The sequence below is a fragment of the Chelonoidis abingdonii genome, chromosome 19, assembly GCF_003597395.2.
Source record: "Chelonoidis abingdonii isolate Lonesome George chromosome 19, CheloAbing_2.0, whole genome shotgun sequence".
NCBI classification, from domain to species: Eukaryota; Metazoa; Chordata; order Testudines; family Testudinidae; genus Chelonoidis; species Chelonoidis abingdonii.
Window position 1 is genome coordinate 10,985,656 of NC_133787.1, and position 21,375 is coordinate 11,007,030.

Below are 21,375 nucleotides of genomic sequence, written 5' to 3' on the forward strand. Positions count from 1 at the left end.
GGTGCACTGTTTACACTGGCGCTTTACAGTGCTGAAACTTGCTGCACTGGGGCGTGTGTGTTTTTCACACCCCTGAGCAAGGAAGTTGCAGTGCTGTAAAGTGCCAGTGCAGACAAGCCGTTAGATAGAAGAAGGAAAAACCACACAGACTTTAGGATGTAAGAGCATTACATTGGCGGCCATTTCACTGTATATTGGCAGATTTTCACAAGTAAACATTGCCGTAGCTTATTAGCCTGTAAGTTTACCATTGATGTGCAGAGCTAAAGGAATATGATGTGATGAGACGTGATGATTTGCACATTTAGCAGTCCTCTGCTATTTCTCAGTTTGATCACCATAACCATTCTGAGACGCTTTTCTGTCACCCCAGAACACTGACTGTGCAAGCTATGCCATTCTCCAAGTAAGATTTACATCTACAAAATAAGGACCCCAGCATAATTTTAAGAAGCAATGCTGATTAGAGTGACGATATAATGACCTCTTAAAAAAGAATCATAAACTTACTTTCCTCTTTATAGAAGATGTTGTTTGGACTCTTAGGTAAATACAGTACTTTAATTTTAACATTTTAAACTCCTTGATTTTTGTATATAAATTACCATAGCTGTCCTGCCAGGTTACTGTCCATTAGCTTGGGTAAAAAACTGACAATGCCCTTTGGGTTTAAAACACTGTGTTTTGAAGAAGAAAACAAGACAATGACAATACTTTGTCACTTAGACACTGAAAATAGAAGAGAAGCTATTTTTAAGAACTGTTAAATATTTCTGGCTTTTCAATCATGCTGAGGCATAAAGAATAAAGTAAAAAAGAGAAGCAGATATATTTCAATTCTATTAGAAACATCAGGGGTTGGAAGGAAGTCAATGGTTGTTAAATGGAAAAGGACAAAATCAATAAGGAAAACTTTTATTTTCAGACTTCCAGGATGATATAAAAAATGAAGAATTAAAAAAAATATAAATAACCATTAAAAAAGGAGACGCTACATATATTTTAAAAAACATTAGGAAACTGAATTGAACATATAAAGGCAAAGAAATTCAGCATTAAGGCTCTAACTCCAGACTAGATTCAACTGAGAACCTGCTGTTTCTAAAATTTAGAATATTTCTTGTAATAAGTAGATCCCAGTTACTGCAATCTAGTGATCACTGGGAAGATATGACTTTAAAACAGTGACCATACAGAACAGCACCCAATCACACTAAGATTGCTCTGTATTTTCTAGCTAGCATAAAGCTGCTTGCAATATACAAAAGAGGGAGTAGGCCTAGATAATGCAGTTATGTCTAGAAGACCCCTCCATCCAAGATGTTCTACACAACTCTTAAAACGTTCTGGCAGTTGAACCTAGAGGACATTTAGAATAATAGTGCACTTGCACAAAGCCAACATTTGATATTTTGGTGCCACTGGATAGCGTGGCTTATTCTAAAGATCATTGCCTTTGTTCCTATATATTTATATATACTGTACATTCTTTGTCACACAATATAACAGAATGTAGAAGGAAAATCTGACTACTTGTAAATATTTTTGGTGCTTAACTCAAAGTCTGTAGAATATGGATCATGTGATACATAAAGCCATTTTAATAGCTGACATAAAGGAATATGTTTGCATTGTTAAGTACAGTGTATTGTTTAAACTACTTTCTGTACTCAATAGCCACAACAATAGGAATTTAATTCCATCCCTGTTACTTTTCCGTGTGTATAGTTCAACTGCACAGAAAATGGCACAGACATATACAGCAAAGACAGCCTTCTTCACCGAAAGAAGAGACTAATAAACCACTGAAAGTGAAGCACTGAGTCTTTACTTCAGAAGGATGCAAAATTATATCCAAAGGATAGTCTTGAAAGAAAGCAAATGGCATGAATGTTCACTTAAAGTCACTCTTGTCTCATAATTGAGATGCATCCATCTCTGAGTATATAGTTGGTCTCTAAACAATGTTGTGGCAGGAATTATTAAAGGAATTATGTTTTTTTATTTATTTCTCCAAGACAAGAGTTTCTTTAATTAATGATGATTTTCTGCTCCCTCCTCCACTTCTATCTCTATCAAAGCTCACAAATTTGCTCAAGAATGGATCTCATGGCACTGAAAGATATAAGGAAATGGAAAACCAGTCTGTAAGTTCATTTGAAACCAAGTAATAGAGAAAACAGGGAGCAGAAGCTGTCTTCCCTCAAAGGAATCAGTAGATGAGCTCTGAGCCAGCCAGGTCCAAGCACAATCAAGAGAGCTTTGAACTTGACTTTTCATTTAATCCCAGTTTAGTTTAATGTATTGGCTTTTTCCTCAACCTGTCAAGTTGTCATATTGATAGCCAGTGTTGAAGCTGAAAGGAAACAGAAGCCATTATTTATTTGATAATATATTATTGATTTAAATGATAGTGATGAGAGTAAGTATGAAATAAGGGAGATGACAAATCTTGAATTACAGAAAAGCAGGAAAAATTGACTACCAGTATTTTCAGAATGAATCCCAGTTTCTATTAACAACCAGCTTGTCTGATATAGCAATAATTTAATAATCGGACAGTTTTAAAATGCACAACAATTGGTCATTAGGGAAACATAACTAAGATACTAGTTACATCATGAGATAGGCACACTGCTTAATGTTTTGTTAAACTGCTTAAACAATGTCCAATAATCATGAAGTTTTTCTGCTACTGATGATGGCTATTTGGAAACAGTAATTTAAGTCAATAAACAGGCCTAAGTGATTGACACATCATCCAGGAATTCTATTGTCAGAGCCCCACTCCTGCTTTTTTCAAATTATGCCTTTCTACTTTTTGTATATTTTCCCAACCTCCATAATTTAAATCCAAAACTGCTGAAAAGATATGTTATACCATTATGTATTTGGGTTCAAATGTTCAGAATTGTGCAGAAATATGTGCATATAGCCCATGTGTGCATGTTCATGTGCAGTAATTACAGAGAAAATATGGAAACACACATTTGAAATCTTGAGCCGTAATCACTTACATTTGAGGTATTAAAATATAAGGGAAAATATCTACTATATCACTCTAAAATATATAGAAATAATTCTCCTTCATATATAGCAAGTATTTTGCCTATTCAGTTTCTTGCTTTTGTTTCAAACTAAATATAAAGAGCCAAATTTTCACCTTATTTTTCATGACCAGTACCTGAATCTGAATTAGCAAGTTTTGAACTATTGTACATAATTATTAGTTACTTTTAACAATGGAGGCAAAAAACAATACAGTATGAATGTTGATAACAGAGCAGAATGGGATTTTGTATCCCTTTTCACTTTTAGGAAAGAGTTTTTCAACAGGCTCATTTTATTTGCTAAGTCGAAGGCCTCATTGGAAACTTATAGCATCTTTGTCATGGTTGCTTAAAGACCACCCATGCAAAACAAAGAACGTGTTCAACCTGTAAGCATATGGGGAAGACCTATTACATCTCCGTATTGGGTCATCTCAGCATAACCACTTTGTAAGTGAGTTCTTGTCACAGGATATTTGCTTGCCTCTTTGTCATGACTGGTGGCATATATTTGGAGTTTGAGGTAGAAACCATCAATCCAGATCCCTATGAAATAACTTATGCGAGAAGCATCTCATAATACTTTTTTTTCCCAAAACTGCATGATGGTCTGGAATTGATCATTGCCAAGATGTTCTTTGATGAGATCTCACCATGACTGCATATGAACAAAAATGCTTGGAACTAGATCTGCTGTGGGATAACCTCAGGGACTCTATAGGGTCATATTGTTAAAATGGTAAAAGGCACCAAAAGTCCTACAAGGCCGATGCACATGGCATTTTCCCACCCACAAAAGCCACATACTGGCAAAAGGCAGAAAGGAAACAAATCCACTTTCATTTGCCAGTCAAACTTGCTAAGGGTGCAAAGGATAAGGGAGTGGGCAGGGAGGTAGGGAGAAGGAATACACACCTTAAACTGCCTCACGTTCCCTTGTGCCACAAGATGGTGTTCGTTCTCAGGTGTGATGCAGTAAGCTAGTCTCTAAACAAGAGTGGAGGCACACAGGAAAGAAAGTTAGCCATGTTAAATGGGTTAGATCTGCAGATAGAGGATATTATCCCTGAGTTTACAGGGAAATAGTGTGTGACTTAATTTTTAATATCACTGAGCCCAGAGAGAGGACGTAATCATTGAGACACCAAAGTGTATTATAGTTTGAGCTTCTTGATGGTAGTCCTAATCTCACAGCAACAACTGAATGTTTATGATAAATTTTAGCTGGTTCTCCCCCACCCCCGTCCCCCCATCATGGGAAAAGGGCTCCAGGAGCTACTTGGCACCACAGCCCTTGAACTTCCTGACTGCAAGGATTGCTGGAGGCTAGTAACAATGCAAACAGGTGAAGAAAGGCGCATGGGAGGGTACCCCTCCACATTGTCCACAAAGCCTAGGTTGTAGCGTCATTTGGGAGCACACACAAACATTGCTCTGGCATGCACTTCAATGGGCAGTGTGTATGCCTCTTGGAGCTCCTACTAGAGAGGTTCCGTCCTCTCTCCCTCTATTGCAAGCTGAATAGCCATAATTTAGCCCTTGATATCTTATACTAAGAATTTTGGGCATGGCTTCCCCTTTATCTGCAGCCCTTTTATTTTTGGGTATTGCTAAGGTTCAAGCTTTGCGAGCAAACCTGAGCTTGCCCTATAATTTTGTGTCATCAGCTTCTGCAAGCAGGTGAAACTCAGTGGACTAAAGTGAATTCTGCTGTGAGGTTTTGGTGTTGCTTGAAAGGGATTTGCAAAGAGAAACTGAACAAAATAAAGGGTTTGCACAAACCCCAGTGAAAAGGAAGCCAAAGGTTTTGCAGAACATTGATTGCACAGGGCTGGATCGTAACCCTACAAACCAGCAGGCAGGAGTAAAGGGCAGTGCAGGAATCAGATTGTAACTCAGAGGACCTCAGTCAGGTTCCTGGCTCCCTGTCTACACTGGTTTTGCTAATTAACCTGATGTGTTGGGGGGTGGAGTAAAGTCTTCATCTGCTCCCTGTGTACTCTTATCCATTTGAGCAGGAGAAGGAATAGCTGACCAGCAGTGGCCGCTGTCTTCCCCATGCTTGCACTCTAGCTAGCCTGCCCACCGATATAAGAAGGATCAGACTCCCTCTTACTCCCCTGTGCATGCAAGAAGGCTCCCAGTTGAGCCTATGGAATTGTCTTTCTTACCTTTCTCTTGTCCTAACAAAGTAGGAGACTATTTGAATTTGAGGCTCAGAAATAGAAGACTGAACTATAATAATATGCCTGGTTACCTCACAACTCTATTTGAATAATAGGTTTAAAAGATAATTAAATTCCACTGGAATTAAAGGACCTGATCCAAAACCTTTTGAAGTCAATTGACACATTTCCATTGGCTTCAGCAGGTTTTGCATCAGACCCAGAGTGCATTTTCTGCACTTGTTCCACACACAGATCTTCTGCTGAGGTCAATAGAATGTCTGAGTGCAGAACACATGAAAAATGTGAAGGATTCATGTCATTTGCTCGGGAGAAGAAAGGAAAAATTGTTGCAATTGTTGGCTATGTCAATTGTTTCTGAGAAACCATAAAATGCTTCTTTGTGGCAGTCTGAATTTTGACAAACCTAGGGGCATCTTTTCAGATTATGGATAGATACTATGATTGAAATCCAACTGTTAGCAATAAACCAGATGATATTCAAACTGTGCTTGCCCGAGTTTTAAAATACTGGGCTATAATGAACATAAAACAATCAAAATTTCAATGTTTTAGGAGTATGTTTGGTATTTTTAAAGGGTTGAAAACAGATCTAAAGGTGGCTTTACTTTCTAAACCCTATTTGTGGATTCCTTTGGAGCATGGATAAGAATTTCCAGTGACAGTGATGAGAAAATTAATATGATCAGTGAATCTTAAACTTGTGTCATTTTGAAATAGTAATTTGAGGCACGTATAGAGCAGTGAGATTGTAATGAAAAATAATTAGATGTATTTTTTTCACCATAGAAACCAGGTTCCTCTTAAGCAGAACAATAACACACTAGATTAACATTACACACAATAACACTATGTTAAAAGAACATTTTTAGGGTAGCAAAGTCAAGCACTCAGAAGTTAGGAAATTAGCAAAGGAATGGTGAGACAAGGGAATCTTGGGTTCTGTTCAAGGCTGCGGAGGGGAGTTGTCTAGTGGGCACAGACTCCTCTGTGCCTTTCCACCAAAGCTTGAATTCCTTTTGTCCCATCCCCTCCAACCTGCCTGTCTCAGCCCCGTGTATTCTGCATCTCTGGTTTCTCATCTCAGTCTCCACTCCTCAGGAGTCTTATCCAAGTGCCAGTCTCTGTGCCCAGCAAGTCCTAGTCTCACCCCTCTGGACTCCCTGGACCAATCCCTTTGCCCAGCAATTCCTAGTCCTCTCCCAAACACACACTTGCACATGTTTCCCATCCCCACAGAATCTCAGTCCCAATCTGCCTCCCAAGGGTCCTCATCCAATCTTAGTGTCCTCCAGCCCAACTCATTGTCCACTCTTTACTCACCTACTGGCTCTGGTATCTCCCCATTTCTGTCCCTAGCCACTCCCAGTCTCCACCCCAACCTAAGTCCCATTCCCAGTTTCCCTTCCCTATCCCCCTCCCTCCAGACTCAGTCTTGCCCCACCCTCTTGTCTTTTTCCCAATCTATTCCCCTTTCCTCTTTCACAGGTCCTATTCTTGCCACTCTGCATTCAAATCAGGCAGCTGCCTGGGTCCAGCATGGGGTGTCATTGAGAGTACAGGAGAGAGAGTCTCCCTGTTCTCAGTTCAGGTGCCCCCGCAGAGCCTGTAGGAGCCCAGAGCTGCAATTGCAGGAAACAATATGCTCCAACCCAGTGTGGACTGAATCTTTGGGGAATCTAGCTGCAAAAAATCTACTTGAAAGTTAATTTGGATAAAGATATGGTGTTAATTTAAAGTTTAATCACTATTCCTGAATAGCTGTAGACAAGCCTTAAGAAATCTTTACTGAGCACATATGAATGGCCATTTTTCAAAGCTTATCACTTGCCCACGTTTCGGCAGATTTCCATAGGACTAGCAAAAGGCACATTCCTGACACAAAGTCTACACCCTTCCAAATTCCAAGTCCCCGCTCCAAAGCATAGGGACTCTAGAGCAATTCAAATTTTCCCCAGAATTTTTTAATATGGGAAATAGAACTTATTTTTCACAGCTTCATTTCTGGTAATGACTCTTCTATTTCGGCTAAAGTTTTCCAAGAATATTCAGCCTGATTCCGCGCAGTAAGAAATTATAAGCAACTGAAAACAGGGTCTATGAATGGGAACTGTCAAGCAACGTTCACAATAGATAATGTCACTAGTTCTATAATTACCCACCCTCCAACTTTTTTTTAATATCAACTATACAATAAACATTTGGAACCATATTTTCAGATGAGTGGCCTAATCTATTTTAAGCACCTCAATGAAGTGCCCAGATTTTCAGAGAGGCACAGCACTCCTGTTGAGAATCATGGACCAAATTGCTGTCTAAGGAAAGCATCTGGACTGGGTCCACTCTTTATTCTGGATGCTGTATTTGAAGGCATCCATTTATATATATTTCTACAGTTGAGAAAAATCTACTAATTCAACTTTAAAACGTGCATTAAAAATACTTCTATGAACTACAGTGGAGCATTCTGGCAGACTAATTTCTGTCTAGAAACTGGAATAGGGTGTATTAAATCCAGCGTGTAATTCCAGCCAGTTAGAAAGCTGGAACTGAAAGGTCACACAACGAGTAATGTGTCTGGGGAGCTAGAGAAGCAAACTGTTAACGCAAATCCAGCACATTCATTTCATAATAACATTTCATGACATTTTATTAGCACTCCACTTACTTCTTTAAAGGTCCCACGCACGTTCAGAAATTTATAGATAATATAGGCAGGCACGAGGATCATTGAAGATAATGCAATTCCCCAGCCAATGCGATTTGCCCAGAGAGGGAAGGTGTAGTCGTCATAGGTCAGAGGTTTGAAGTTTATAATACTGACTATCACCACAAACTAAGGAAGAAAAAATAGAAAGAACCACAATTTTAGCCCTTTGGAAAAACTCCAACTGGAAAAGAAGCCCATCTGTTAGATTAGGCAGGCTGCCCAGTGCAAAGGGGATACCTAGACCTGTGCAATAGGCCCTATCTTCAGCCTATTTACAATGTGTCCCTTTTAGATGACAGTGTGGAACCACTTAGGGCACTCACGAATAATGTTAATGGTCAGAAAAATCATAAAATTCCAGCCAGCCTATTTGTATCTGCCCTGTGTACTAGTGAGCATCACTGGCAGACTACATGCTGCTGTGAAAGGGGGATTTCCTCTCCTACTTCTGAAGCAGACAGGGGAGGCTGACTTGTTATTCTGTAGTTTAGACTAGAGTTAGAGATGGGGAAGGTCTCAAGGCTGAAGTCATGGGTCCAGGACAGGATTATGCACAGAAATTTTCAAAGGGTCCCTGAGGACTCCTCAAGATCCCTCTGTCCTTTTCCTCAGGGGTTCTAGCAATGCTTCATAAGGATGGAACTGTCCAAATTTACTTTTCTCTGCTAGACTGAAGAGCCTGTTATTAAATATTTGTTCTCCATGTAGATACTTACAAACTGTAATCAAGTCACCTCTTAAGCTTCTCTTTGTTAAAATAAACAGATTAAGCTCTTTTAGTCTATTACCATGAGGCAAGTTTTCTAATCATTCATGTGGCTCTTCTCTGAACCCTCTCTAATTTATCAACATTTTTCTTAAAATTGTGGGCATCAGAACTGGGCATGCTATTCCAGCAGTAGTTGCACCACTGTCAAATATAGAGGTAAAATAATCTTTCTGCTCCTATTTGAGATTCTTCTGTTTGTTCATCCAAGGACTGCATTAGCTCTTTTGGCCACAGTGTCTCATTGGGAGCTCTCAGACACCATGAGCCACCAATATTTTTCAGATAGAATCCTGTATCCTATAAGTATGACCTACATTCTTTGTTTCTAGATGTACATTCACTCATATTAAAATGCATATTGTTTGCTTGCGCCCAGTTTACCAAGTAATTCAGATCTCTCTGACACAGTGACCTGTCCTCTTCATTATTTACCATTTCCCCCATTTTTGTGTGTCATCTGCAAACTTTATCTGTGATGATTTTATGTTTTCTTACTGGACATTGATAAAAATGTTAAACAACAGTGGGTCAAGAGCTAATCCCTGCGGGAACCCACTGGAAACACAGCCACTCAATAATTTCCCATTTACAATTACATTGTGAGACCTATCAGTTAGCCAGTTTTTATTTCATTTAATGTGTGCCATGTTCAGTTTATATCATTAGAAAATTTTCTCAAGTGTGTGTGTCCACCTGTCCCCAGAATTGCCATTAGCCCAGTGGTTACAGCAAAGATGTGGGAAACACAGATTCAAGTCTCTGCTCCAAATCAGGCAGAGCAGGAACTTGAGCTTGGGCCTCCCACACTGCATGTGAGTGCTCTCACCACCAGGCTATTTGCTATTATTGACTAGTCTCAGACTTGATTCTATGTGCGTTGGTTTTATTTTGTGACAAAAATTGAAAGGTTTCTAGTTTCATCCTGATGGGGATTTGGAGTGGGGCAGTTTTTGAAATTTTGAAAGTGTTTGTGGGTGAGGAAAACCATTACTTGCCCAGCTCTGGGGAAAAAAGCTCTTCTGTCTAAAGATTTTTGGGACAGCTTGGCCAGATGTCCCATTCTCTCAATATACAGCAGCACTTTCTATCCCACTTAAACAAATAAGATGCTTGAGGGTATTTTTTTTCTAGCTCCTGCTCCATGTTGGACATGAGCTACTGAAAATTGACAAACTCAGCCACTGTTATGCCCATCAAAATGTATCTTCCTTGGATTCTGTGTCCTATTGAAAGAAAGTTAGAATTATAATACAGTGCAGGCTAGGAACATTCTGAAGCACTTATTGATTCAGTATAATATGTCTGAGTTTTGTTAGAGATATTGTAGTACAATGTCAATAGAATCACTCACCAGAAATGTCTTTAAATGTTGTATTTGTCAGAAAATAAATTGGATGACTATCAGTATGTGTGTATAATCTCAATGTGCAAAGTACATTGGTAATTTCTTTTTGTCCCCTGGGCTATTCACCCTTGGGCCATGCAACTACTTCAGATTAAAATGTTCAGAAACTGAGGGCTTCTCTACACTTGAAGGGCTACAGAAGCACTTTAGTGTAGACACTACCTATGCTGATGGGCAGGGTTCTCCCACTAGCATAGGTAATCCACCTCTCCAAAAGTTCATAGCTAGGTCAACAGAAGAAATCTTCTGTCAACTTAATGCTGTCTACACAGGGACTAAGGTCAGTTTAACTATGCCATTCAGGGGTGTGTAGTTAAGCCAACGTAATTTTCTAGTGTAGACCGGGCCTAGAATGTCAAAAGCTACTGAGATAGCTTTTTCAAATCAGCAAGAATGCTAGAAATGCTATATACTCACAAATGTTGGTTCACCTCATGATATTTTTGGCTGGCATTCAATAGCTGTGAGAAATGTGGGGATAATGTTTCAACAAGACATTTCCTAATGCTAACATAGATATGTGGATATCTAAAACTCCTAAGATAAATGTTTGATCTAGTATCCTATGGAAAGACTGTTTATATTTAGGAACATAGGAATTGCTATACTAAATTAGAACAGGTAGCCTTTTAATCCATTATCCTGGACAGTGGTCAGTACCAAATGCTTCTGAGGAAAGTGAAGGACCCCTGAACTAGGCAATTATGGGGTAACCTACCCCCAAGTAAAATTTCCTCTTAAAAACCACTTGTTAGAGGCTGATTTATGTTGTGAAGCATTCAGGTTTACATCCCTTCCAAAATACTTTTAAATATTTAACTATTCTAATTCATTATTTTTATTATCTTTTTTGACCAATTGTTTTTTGAATCCTGTAAAGTTCTTAGATTCATTGATCTCATGTGACAATGAGTTCCACAGGGTACATTGTATTAAAAACTATTACCTTAATCAGCTTTGTATTTGTTGTCTTGTTCTTTCATTATAAGAGACAGTTAACAGAAGTTCCTGATCTACCTTCTCTATGCCATTCATTATACCATATAAAATTTATAGCTCCTCTTATTAATATCCTGTAAATTAAACAATTCCACTCTTTTCTCACTATCTCTGAGCCCCCTCTAATTCTGCTACATCTTTTCAATTCAGATTTTCCCTCTGGTTTAAAACAAACAACAACAAAAAAGCATTTCCATTGCTTTATTTTCACAATTTATAATGGAAACAAAATATAGGTAATAAAAAATTGTATGGACTATGTTTTTCCCCTAATATATCATGCTTACAGTGTCCATATAACCTTTTAAGACATCTGAAAAACCCCAGACCATTAGAATCAAGCTACTCAATGTTCTCTAAAATATGTGTACTCTCCCCACAGGTATTAGAAAGTATCTATATATAGTAGTTACACTCAGTCAATGATTGACAATATTGGACTTTAATTCTGGAAGTCTTCTAGGACTATATGCATGGCTAGAGGATGCAGCATCTACTGATCCAGAAAGGTACATATTTTCATGTTTACAGTAGATATTAAAGCATATACTTTAGAGAGATTAGCAATTCTTTTTTAATTCGCTTTCCAATTATCACCTGTCTACACTGAAGGTGGGTAGTTATCTAACCCTGACCATGCAGTTCATCACTAAATAATTTAGAGAACAATTGGTAACATATTTATACTAGAATAAGCTTATTTGGAAAGACAGTGACTACTATGCTGCATCCCACATCCTACACACAGACATCTGTGAGCAATTGTGTGATGGAAAATAGAGCTGAGGTTACATACCAAATACCCAAAATTGACATGAAGCCTGGTAGCCAGGAAAACACCATTGGAACATCTTTCATTTACTTCCCTACAGCTAGGTTCATGCTGTAAAATTGAATCCAGAACTGGGCTTCCCATTCTCAAAAGTTGGGTTGGAGGGAGTGTGGTATGCAAGAAAGTTAGATCCAGCATTTTCATTCGAACTATTGTAGATTGGGATCTGGATCCAAAAATGTGTGTGGATTTGGTTGCAGGATCTACCCCTGAGGGTCACAATTTATACTAAGTTTATAGTTATAACTAGTGTTTAAAGGGCTACTAAATGGTTAATCTATTGTTAGAGCATTTAACAAGTCAATAGGTTGTTTATGTAACAATGATTTATAACCATCTCTATATACCTTCTACTGATGTGGTTATAATTATCTTCAACATACAGTCCTCATGTCTGTAACATTTATAACATCTTCTGATCATTTATTAACCTTGTATAAAACACTTAGAAATGGAACATTAATATAAAATATGACTGACTGACTTCAGTGTATGCTTCATTGGCTCATTACTTAATGGATGATATCAGATGCTAAGTATGCTATTAAAATGTTTTCCCTTTTAAAAATGTATTGGTGTATCCCATCATAAATATGTCTTGATAGGAATGCCTTGTGTCATTAACTGTTTGATAGCTAATTTTGAACTTTGAGACGATATCTGATCCAGATTTGATATAGCTATTTGGCAGATCGCTATTGCTTTCAATTTTATATTGAAAGCATAAACTTTAATGCAATGGAAAATATCCTAGGTCACAATGATGTCAAAATCTCCATATATTCAGCATGACCTTTTGATCTACAAATAACCTGGAGTGAATGTATAAATACCTAATATAAAACTGCAGTTTAGTTCCAACTTTAACCTTTACATAAAACTACCAAATGCTACCTTCACATTTCAGGGAGGAAAAAAATTCTAAAATGTAATGAAACATCTGTTTATTTTCCTTAATACATGTCAGAAGGCTCACAAGCTATATTTAATGTGTCTCTTTCCTCTCTATGTCACACAGCTAACCATTTGGAGTAATTGCACCCTACATATTCTAATGCATTAGTCCACATTTGTGATTTTCATACCCTCCAACTAAAAAATACACTAATAACTGAATTATATTCTTTAGTACATTTATAACATAGTTGTAAAATTTTATATGTAGTCACATTCTTGTGTATATTGTTGATTTTACTATTCAAAAACAAGCACATACATAAATGGTAACGCCTCAAGATGTTATGTGCTTAGTTGACACACATTTGTTTAATGATGGCTGAGTGAAATTTAGCACAGAATAACGCCCCCCCCAATATTTTGATTTGCCTAAAACATTAGGTATAAACATCACCACTCCATATGGAGTTATTTATCTTACATTTTGGGGCTGGACCTGAATTGGCAGCATGTTATTTGTGTTGAGATTAAGTTGATTGGAAGACAGCATTTGTACATTTTGCTCTGAATGTTACAAACATGATAGTTTCAGTGGTATAATCATTAAATAGTTTCACTTTGTACTGTGTGTATTACACTTTTGAACTCCATCAATGAAGTATCAATAGGAAACATACTGGATACTGCTTTTACCAGTTATGTTTCACATTTTTGCACCAAGCATTTGCCTATCAAAAGCTAAACTCAATTACAGTCAATGGTGTTACTCATCGAAAGATAAACACCAAAGCCCCAATAGCTACAAGAAAAACATTTCTCCCCTTGGCCAAGTTATCGCAAAATTGTATTTCAGGGGCTTTACATCTTCCACTGAAGCATCTGATATTGACTGTTGTTAGAGAGAGAATATTGGACTAGATGCTAGATTTGGTTTGACTCAATTCCTATGTTTCATTCCTTATGCAGGGCAACCTGCAGTTCTGTATAACTCTGGCAACAGCTGGAATCATGTACCTATTACCATATAGGTTTCTTTGTGGGGAGGAAAGGGTTGTTCTTTCGGTTATTTTTAAACCAATTTGTTTGACATCTGCTGGGCATCACTGTAGTCATAATGAGACACATTTTATATTCTTGAAGTGGAAGCACAGAATCACAACCTGGGATGGGCAGAGGATACGGAATACACAAAGGTAGATCCGATTCAGTTTCCATCTATAATCCTATAATTCCTTCCAGACAGTACCTGCAGCATTTTCTTTAATATCCAATAACTGGGTATAGTTAGCTTTGGCTTTTTAGTTATTTTTGTTTTTTTGTTTTGTTTGGTAATATCTCCGATGACTTTGGTAACATTAGTTTCAATCTCAATTTCACCTTTAAGTGAAAGATATTGTAGTTAAAAATCAGGGAATGAGAGTCAGGAGATTTTGGTTACTTCCCAGCTTTATTGCAGACATTCTCTGAGATCCAGAGGATGTGATATAAACACTCGCTGCCTCCATCTCTCTATCTAGATAACAAAGATAATATGTACTTGTGTCCAGGACGTTGTGGGACCTTTATTTAGTTTTGTGTAAAGAACACTGAGATTCTTGGATGGAAAGTGATGCACAATATGTACAAAGTATTATTGCAGCTAATGGTTTTGATCAAAATTGGGCAAAACTGGTGACATTTTTTCCAGGCAGTTACTCTCTCTGGTTTTAACTACTCATTTTATGTAGCTTTTAAGTCCTTGGAATTGAACTTCTCTGAAACTGCAAATGCCCAAAACATAATACAGATCAAATTTGTTAGTATTATCTGCAAACTGAAGCTGTCATTTTAGACATTCAAAATTTTGTACAAAAGTACTAGGACAACTACCATCTTGGGCTTATGGAGAGGAGATAGGGAGGGAAAAAGCCCTCTCTCACCCTCATATCAAACATGTTTCCAGAGGCACAACTGGTCAAAAGGAGGTGGAAGTATACCATGGTGTGATGAAGGCAGACCAGGTGCGGCTCATGCCAACATCCCAGACTTTACTGAACACTTACAAATGCATAGCTGGAAACCAGCCTAGCTTACCTGTGTGTTAGCATTATCAGAATAGATATTAGATGTTAAGTTGATAAGAATGCATTTAGTGTTAGACTTTATATAATGCTTGTAGGACGCTGCATTATTGATCTCACTTATAACCTCTATAGCCCATGGTATAAAGTTATATTGAGTGTTTGCATTGTAAACCTCTATAATCGTGTAACTCACTGAACAGGAAAAGAAGCATTAATTAGAGAAAGTGCTCATCCTGAATATAATCAGATGGCCCACTGAAGGCAAATGAAGGACAGAGGCTGTGTTGACTGCATTCCTCACTCCCTCCAGGAAGGAGATACCTACCCATGAACTCATCCCATCAGTTTTGGACTCTGGAGTGGAGGGGATAAAAACCCCTGACAAGGGGAAACCGAGGCTATGTCTACAGCACATCATTTACAGCAGCACAGCTGCACCAGTGCAGCTGCACCACTTCTGGTGAAGATGCTTTAAGCCGATTGGTGAAGAGCTTTCCCGCTGGCTTAATAACTCCTGCCTCTGTGAGAGGTGGTAGCTCTCCTGCTGACATAGTGCTGTCTATGCCAGCATTTAGGTTGGTATAAACTTATGCTGCTCAAGGGTGTGGATTATTCACATCCCATGAGTGACATAAATTATACCTCAGTAATTTATAGTTTAAACATAGCCTGAATTCCTTTTACTCTGTCTGGATTCTGAGGGACAAGGATTCTTAAATATAAGTATTGAGATCCCCATGCTTGGTGTGGGGTAGCCTTGAAAGACACTTTGGTTTGACAGATTACTACAGCTCTGTCACTTTTTGAATCATAGACTGAAACTCATTTATGTATATACGCTTGTTTGCATTAAGCTGTAAGTAAGTGGAAATAGGTAGGAGCCCATATCCTGTTGCAGTGGAATTTCTGACTCTATAGGACTGAGGAGTTGAGGACTTGAACAACCAGGAACTTTAGTTGTACTGTACAAGAGGATGATCTGCCTGCAGTACAGTCATCGGCTGATATTCTGTGTCAGATAATGCAGGTAACTGGGTAATCTAGGCCTCTATTTCATTTCCAGTGAAGTTCTCTTCAGGAGCACAGGTCCTGACACTTTAGATTTCTCTACCCCCCTTTCCCCCAATTCATGTTCCCAAGAAGGAAGTCGGTCCAAGAGGGGTGTGATTTTTAAAATGGAATTCATGGCAGCTGAAATGCAGGAAGTGAATTTGAAGCTGGGGGCATAATGGCTATTTTTGGTAAGACAGAACATAAACTTGACCTATAACCCAATAAGACACCAAGCATTCATCAGCCTTATAGTCTGTACAGTGATCAGAGGAGAATAAAATGAGAAAATGTGTAAACCTCAGCATTAATATAAACACATACCATCACACACATACAAGTTCTCCAAGCCAACTTCAATATAGCCAATAGATCTACATACAGATCTGATATTGGAGAAACCTCAAAAGATTAAAATGTTTAGCTGAACCTGCTGAGAACCCTTCCAGGCCAAATGGGCTTTAAATCCCATACAGTTAACTTCTATCTCCTACCTGGTGTTCACTTTCTGCAAAAAAGAATCTGAGGACAGTACCTCTCCTTCCTTCAATACACGCACATGCACAGTGTCTTGGATAGGGAAAGAATTCCCACCATCAAGATTACCAAGCAGAGCCACTATCTCCTAAACCAGTTTGGGGAGAAGGGGCTACAAGTAAAACCCACAAGTGCATTAGGTGGTCTTGACCACTAACCTTTTTTTTTCCTGTCTAACAAATTTCACCCAAAATGCAGCCTCTCCAAATATGAAAATGAGTCAAAATGGCTTCTGCTATCCTGACTGACAACATTGGGATAACAGCGAGTAACAGGGCCAGCCTTAGGGTCCAGAAATCAGGGCAGTTGCTCTGGACACCTGGTTCTGGGGATGCCAAATTTAACATCCAGGGTGTGTGTCTGCATCAAAATTGGGTGGGCAGAGAATTTGTTTTGTTCTGATCAGCTGTTTGGGGAGCACTGAAAATCTATATTGCCCTGGGCAACAAAACATGTAGCGTAGGCCCTGACAAGTAATGTTATGAATCCACTTACTATCTTGCTTTTAGTATGAATAAACTGGTAGGAAGCATCCTCATAGTGTTCTTTCCAGGACAAAATCAATCAATCAATCACCTCTTACCAATAAAAAAGCAGGGCTAACAAATTTCCAACACAGTCGCCAGTAGAGGCCCGGTTTGAAGCCCATCATTTGCTGGATGTCTTCACTGAATCTGTCCACACCTGCAAGTTAAACACAAACAGAAGACACACGGACTTCAAGTTGGCAAAAATGATTAGACGGTGGCAAAAAACCAAACATATTTGTTATTTGTAGTCTCAGAAAAAATATAAATGAGTTACTTTCAAAGCAGAAATAATGTAAGGATGAAATCCTGACCCCATTTTAGCTAACAGGAATTTTGCAATTGAGTTCAAAGGGGCCAGGGTTTCTCCCTAATCGTCTATTCACATGATACTCTAATTGTAAATTACATGACTACTGAGAAAGACATAACAAATTTATTTGGGCATAAGCTTTCGTGGGTTAAAACCCACTTCATCAGATGCATGCAGTGGAAAATACAGTAGGAAGGTGTGTATATATATATACACACACACAGACAACATGAAAAAATGGGAGTTGCCATACTAGCTCTAATGAGACTAATCAATTAAAGTGGGCTATTATCAGCAGGAGAAAAAAAACTTTCGTAGTGATAATCAGGAGGGCCCATTGCAAACAGTTAATAAAAAGGTGTGAGTAACAGTAGGGGGAAATAAGCATGAGGAAATAGTTTTTAGTTTGTGTAATGACCCATCCACTCCTAGTCTTTATTCAAGCCTAATTTAATGGTGTCCAGTTTGCAAATTAATTCCAGTTCTGCAGTTTCTCGTTGGAGTCTGTTTTTGAAGGTTTTTTTGTTGAAGAATTGTGACTTTTAGGTCTGTAATTGAGTGTCCAGGGAGGCTGAAGTGTTCTCCAACTGGTTTTTGAATGTTATAATTGTTAGAGTTAGTATGGCAATCCCCATTTTTTCCCCATGTTCTCTCTCTCTCTCTATATATATATCTTTCTACTGTATTTTTCACTGCATGCAACTGATGAAGTGGGTTTTAGCCCACGAAAGCTTATGCCCGGATAAATTTGTTAGTCTCTAAGGTGCCACAAGTACTCCTCATTCTTTTTGCTGATACAGACTAACACGGCTACCACTCTGAAACCTGAGAAAGACATGTTGAGCTTCATTTTCAGTTAAGCCACAACGCATTTCAAACATTGAAGCGGCAAAATGAATACAGATTTTTTTTTTATTATGGCTGTGGGCTATTCTACTTTGTAGTCAAATTACACAACTCACTCATACAAAAACCCACAAACAAATAAGGCGCTGATTGTAAAGTAAATCCACATATTTTGTAAGTCTTCAGAGGAGCTACAAGTTCCACTTTTTTTCAGCGCAGTGTGAAGAAATACCCATTGTCTTTGTAATGCATGCCATTTCATCTTTCAGTAACCTTCGCTAGAATCTGCCTAGGTGCTTATCTTTCAGTTTAGATGTGTGCAATAGCATAAGAATATAAGCCACCATACTGGGTCACGCCATGGTCCATCTTGCCCAATATCTTGTCTCCATGCTAGAGGTTCAGGGGGATTGTACAGACCAGGGCAATTATGGAGTGATCCACTCCTGTCTTCCACTCCCAGCTTCTGATAGTCAGAGGTTTAGGGTAGAGACCTACGCAGGACTAGTGTAGAACCCTGCAGTGAGACTGGGATCCCATGGGTTCCACAGGATCCTGTGGGTTCCACAGGACCCACTGCCATAATAGCAGGGGCAAGTGGGAGCAGGATTAAAGAATAGTCCTGCGCAGGGCTCTAGTTTAGGGTTTCCCTGAGCATGGTGGTGTTTCCTTCACCAATTTAGCTAATAGCCATTGCTGGACCTATCACCTATGAATTTATCCAGTTCTTTTTTGAAACCAGTTATACTTTTGGCCATCACGACATTCCATGGCAATCTCTTCCACAGCTGAGTTGTGCATTATGTGAAAAAGTTCTTTCTCTTGTTTCTATTAAACTTGCTGCCTATTAATTTTATCAGGTGACCCCTGGTTGTTGTATTATGAGAAGGGCTAAAAACACTTCTCTCTTCACTTTTTCCACACCATTCATGATTTTATAGACCTCTATCATATCACCCTTGGTCATCTCTTTTCTAAGCTGCCCAGCCCTAAGCTTTTTAGTGCATCTTCCTATGGAAGCCTTTCCATACCCTTGCTAATCTTTGTTGCCCTTCTCTGAACCTTTTCCAGTTCCACTATAATTTTTTTAGATGGGGCAACCAGAACTGTCCACCAGTATTCAAGTTGGGACACATCATAGAGTTATATAGTGGCATTATGATATTTTCTGTCTTATTTTCTATCCATTTCCTCCTAGCTCCTAATATACGATTGGCCTTTTTGAGTGCTGCTGCACATTGAGCTGATGTTTTCAGAGAACTATCCATGGCAATGCCAAGATCTCTTTCCTCGGTGATAACAGCTAATTTAGAATCCATCACTGTATGTGTATAGTTAGGATTATTGTTTCCACTGTGCATTAATTTGTGCATATCAGTGTTGAATTTCATCTTCCCTCTTGTTGCCCAGTCACCCAGTTTTGTGAGATCCCTGTGCAATTCTTTGCTGTCTGCTTTGGACTTAAATAGCTTGAATAACTTTGTAGCATCTGCAAACTTCACTGTTCACCCTCTTTTCCAGGTCATTAATGAGCATAACAACATAACAGTAAGGCTACAATGCCCTGGTTTAGATTTCCCAAAGCATTGCTGGAAACTACTCAAGAATACCAAATATTTTTTCTAAAAACTACTATCTCTGTACACATTGTCAATATCTCCTAATTTAATACTGCTGACACAGAAGATACATTAGAAAATAAATGACATGTTCACATGTGTAAAAAAGTAAAAAGCAGCAATTATAGGAAACTGTTGCGAGTTTTGATTGTTGAAATCATTGGGCAGCTGGGGGCACAGGGTTTGCTTGATGAGACTGCTAGATCAGACTCTAAATAATTATAATCAAACTTGCTATGTTAAATGAATGACATAGAACATGTGTTTATAAACATGGTAGACTCACCTTGATCACTTCATTAGCATTTATAAATTTGTATTAGCAGTTGTAAATACATGAGCCTATTACTTTCATTGTGAGTCAAACCTTATATAACCAAACACCACTTAAAAACTGTAGCTGAAAGTTCGCTACATCCAATGGTGGTTACTGTGCTCTGTGGAAAGAGGGATGCATGAAAATGTGAAGACTTATATGCAACTGACATTGACTAGAGAGGAGGGAAGAGTAGCAGACAGATTTTCTCAAATTAACCAAACTATCACTGAAGGTGTCCACTAAACCATCAGATAGATGAGGTTCTCAATACTGCATTCGTTTCTTCTTCTTCGTGTGTGTGTGTGCATAGTTTACGTGTCAGAGGTGTCATGTTTACAGCACTAAAAGCTAGAACCCCCTCTGTGACCAGACACAGTATACACAGTGGCAGTACAAATTTCTTCCCACTGTCCTATCAGTGAACTGGCAGAAGCCCCCATGTCTGTCCACCTAAGGTCTTTCTAAGGCACCTATGAAAAGGTGTTATTTGGGCTGGGACTTCAAGATCAGAGTATAGTTCAGCTTCCATTGTGACTCAGTCTCTGGAATCTCTGTTGAAATAGCATCATGGTTGTTAATTAGTGCCAGTGTGAAACTGTTGTGAGAGGAGAATCAGGCCATATCTCACCAGGAACATAAAGCCAAGGATGAAATGTGATTATTTTCATATATTTCCTTTTAGGTAATGCACCTAAATTCTCGTGTATATATATTTGATATGTAGACATAAGCAGCAATGGAAGCCATAAAAATAAAAATTTCTGGAGCCACCTAACCTATCTAGGCAAGCACCCATCGTTTACCTCACTTACACCATCCTCAACTTGTCCCTTTCTCCGAAGCCTGGGAAAATAAACATTTTTGTAGCATGTTCTTTAAGTGAAGGGTGTCAGGCTCCATGGGACCAAGGATGGACATTTGTTCCAGAGACGAGAACCTCTCATAGGAAACATCCTTCCTCCAGCCACTGCTCATTTAAACTAGAGGTCTGTTAGTGTGAGTACCTATGCACATATCATATTCTGTGGCATTGCATGAGGAAAGGGATATGGTTTTTTTTTCCAAGTAGGCAGGACTTAAACCCTAAAGAGCTCCATAGGGCTTCTAAACCAACACCATGAATTTCACCGCTGAACAAGTTGGGAGCCAGTGTGTAGGCATGAGGTCCTTCCTGTGACAGTCTGCAGTAGGCTACTCAAGTCTGCAGTAGCTGAAGGTTCTGAGAGTCTACAGGGGTCAAACGTATTGCAACT

General features: G+C 38.7%; 1 protein-coding gene across 1 annotated transcript in view; it reads right to left on the minus strand.

Moving 5' to 3' along the window:
• Positions 1–1,806: 1,806 nt before the first annotated feature.
• The window catches only part of SLC6A2 (solute carrier family 6 member 2), a 110,387-nt gene continuing 90,818 nt past the window's right edge, over positions 1,807–21,375 (minus strand). The window contains exons 12-15 of the mRNA XM_032773512.2: positions 17,082–17,182; positions 7,905–8,072; positions 3,966–4,037; positions 1,807–2,356 (exon numbers count right to left, since the gene is read on the minus strand). Of these exons, the coding sequence (XP_032629403.1) occupies positions 2,333–2,356; positions 3,966–4,037; positions 7,905–8,072; positions 17,082–17,182 (365 nt within the window). The 3' untranslated portion in view covers positions 1,807–2,332. The remainder of the gene's footprint in view (positions 2,357–3,965; positions 4,038–7,904; positions 8,073–17,081; positions 17,183–21,375) is intronic.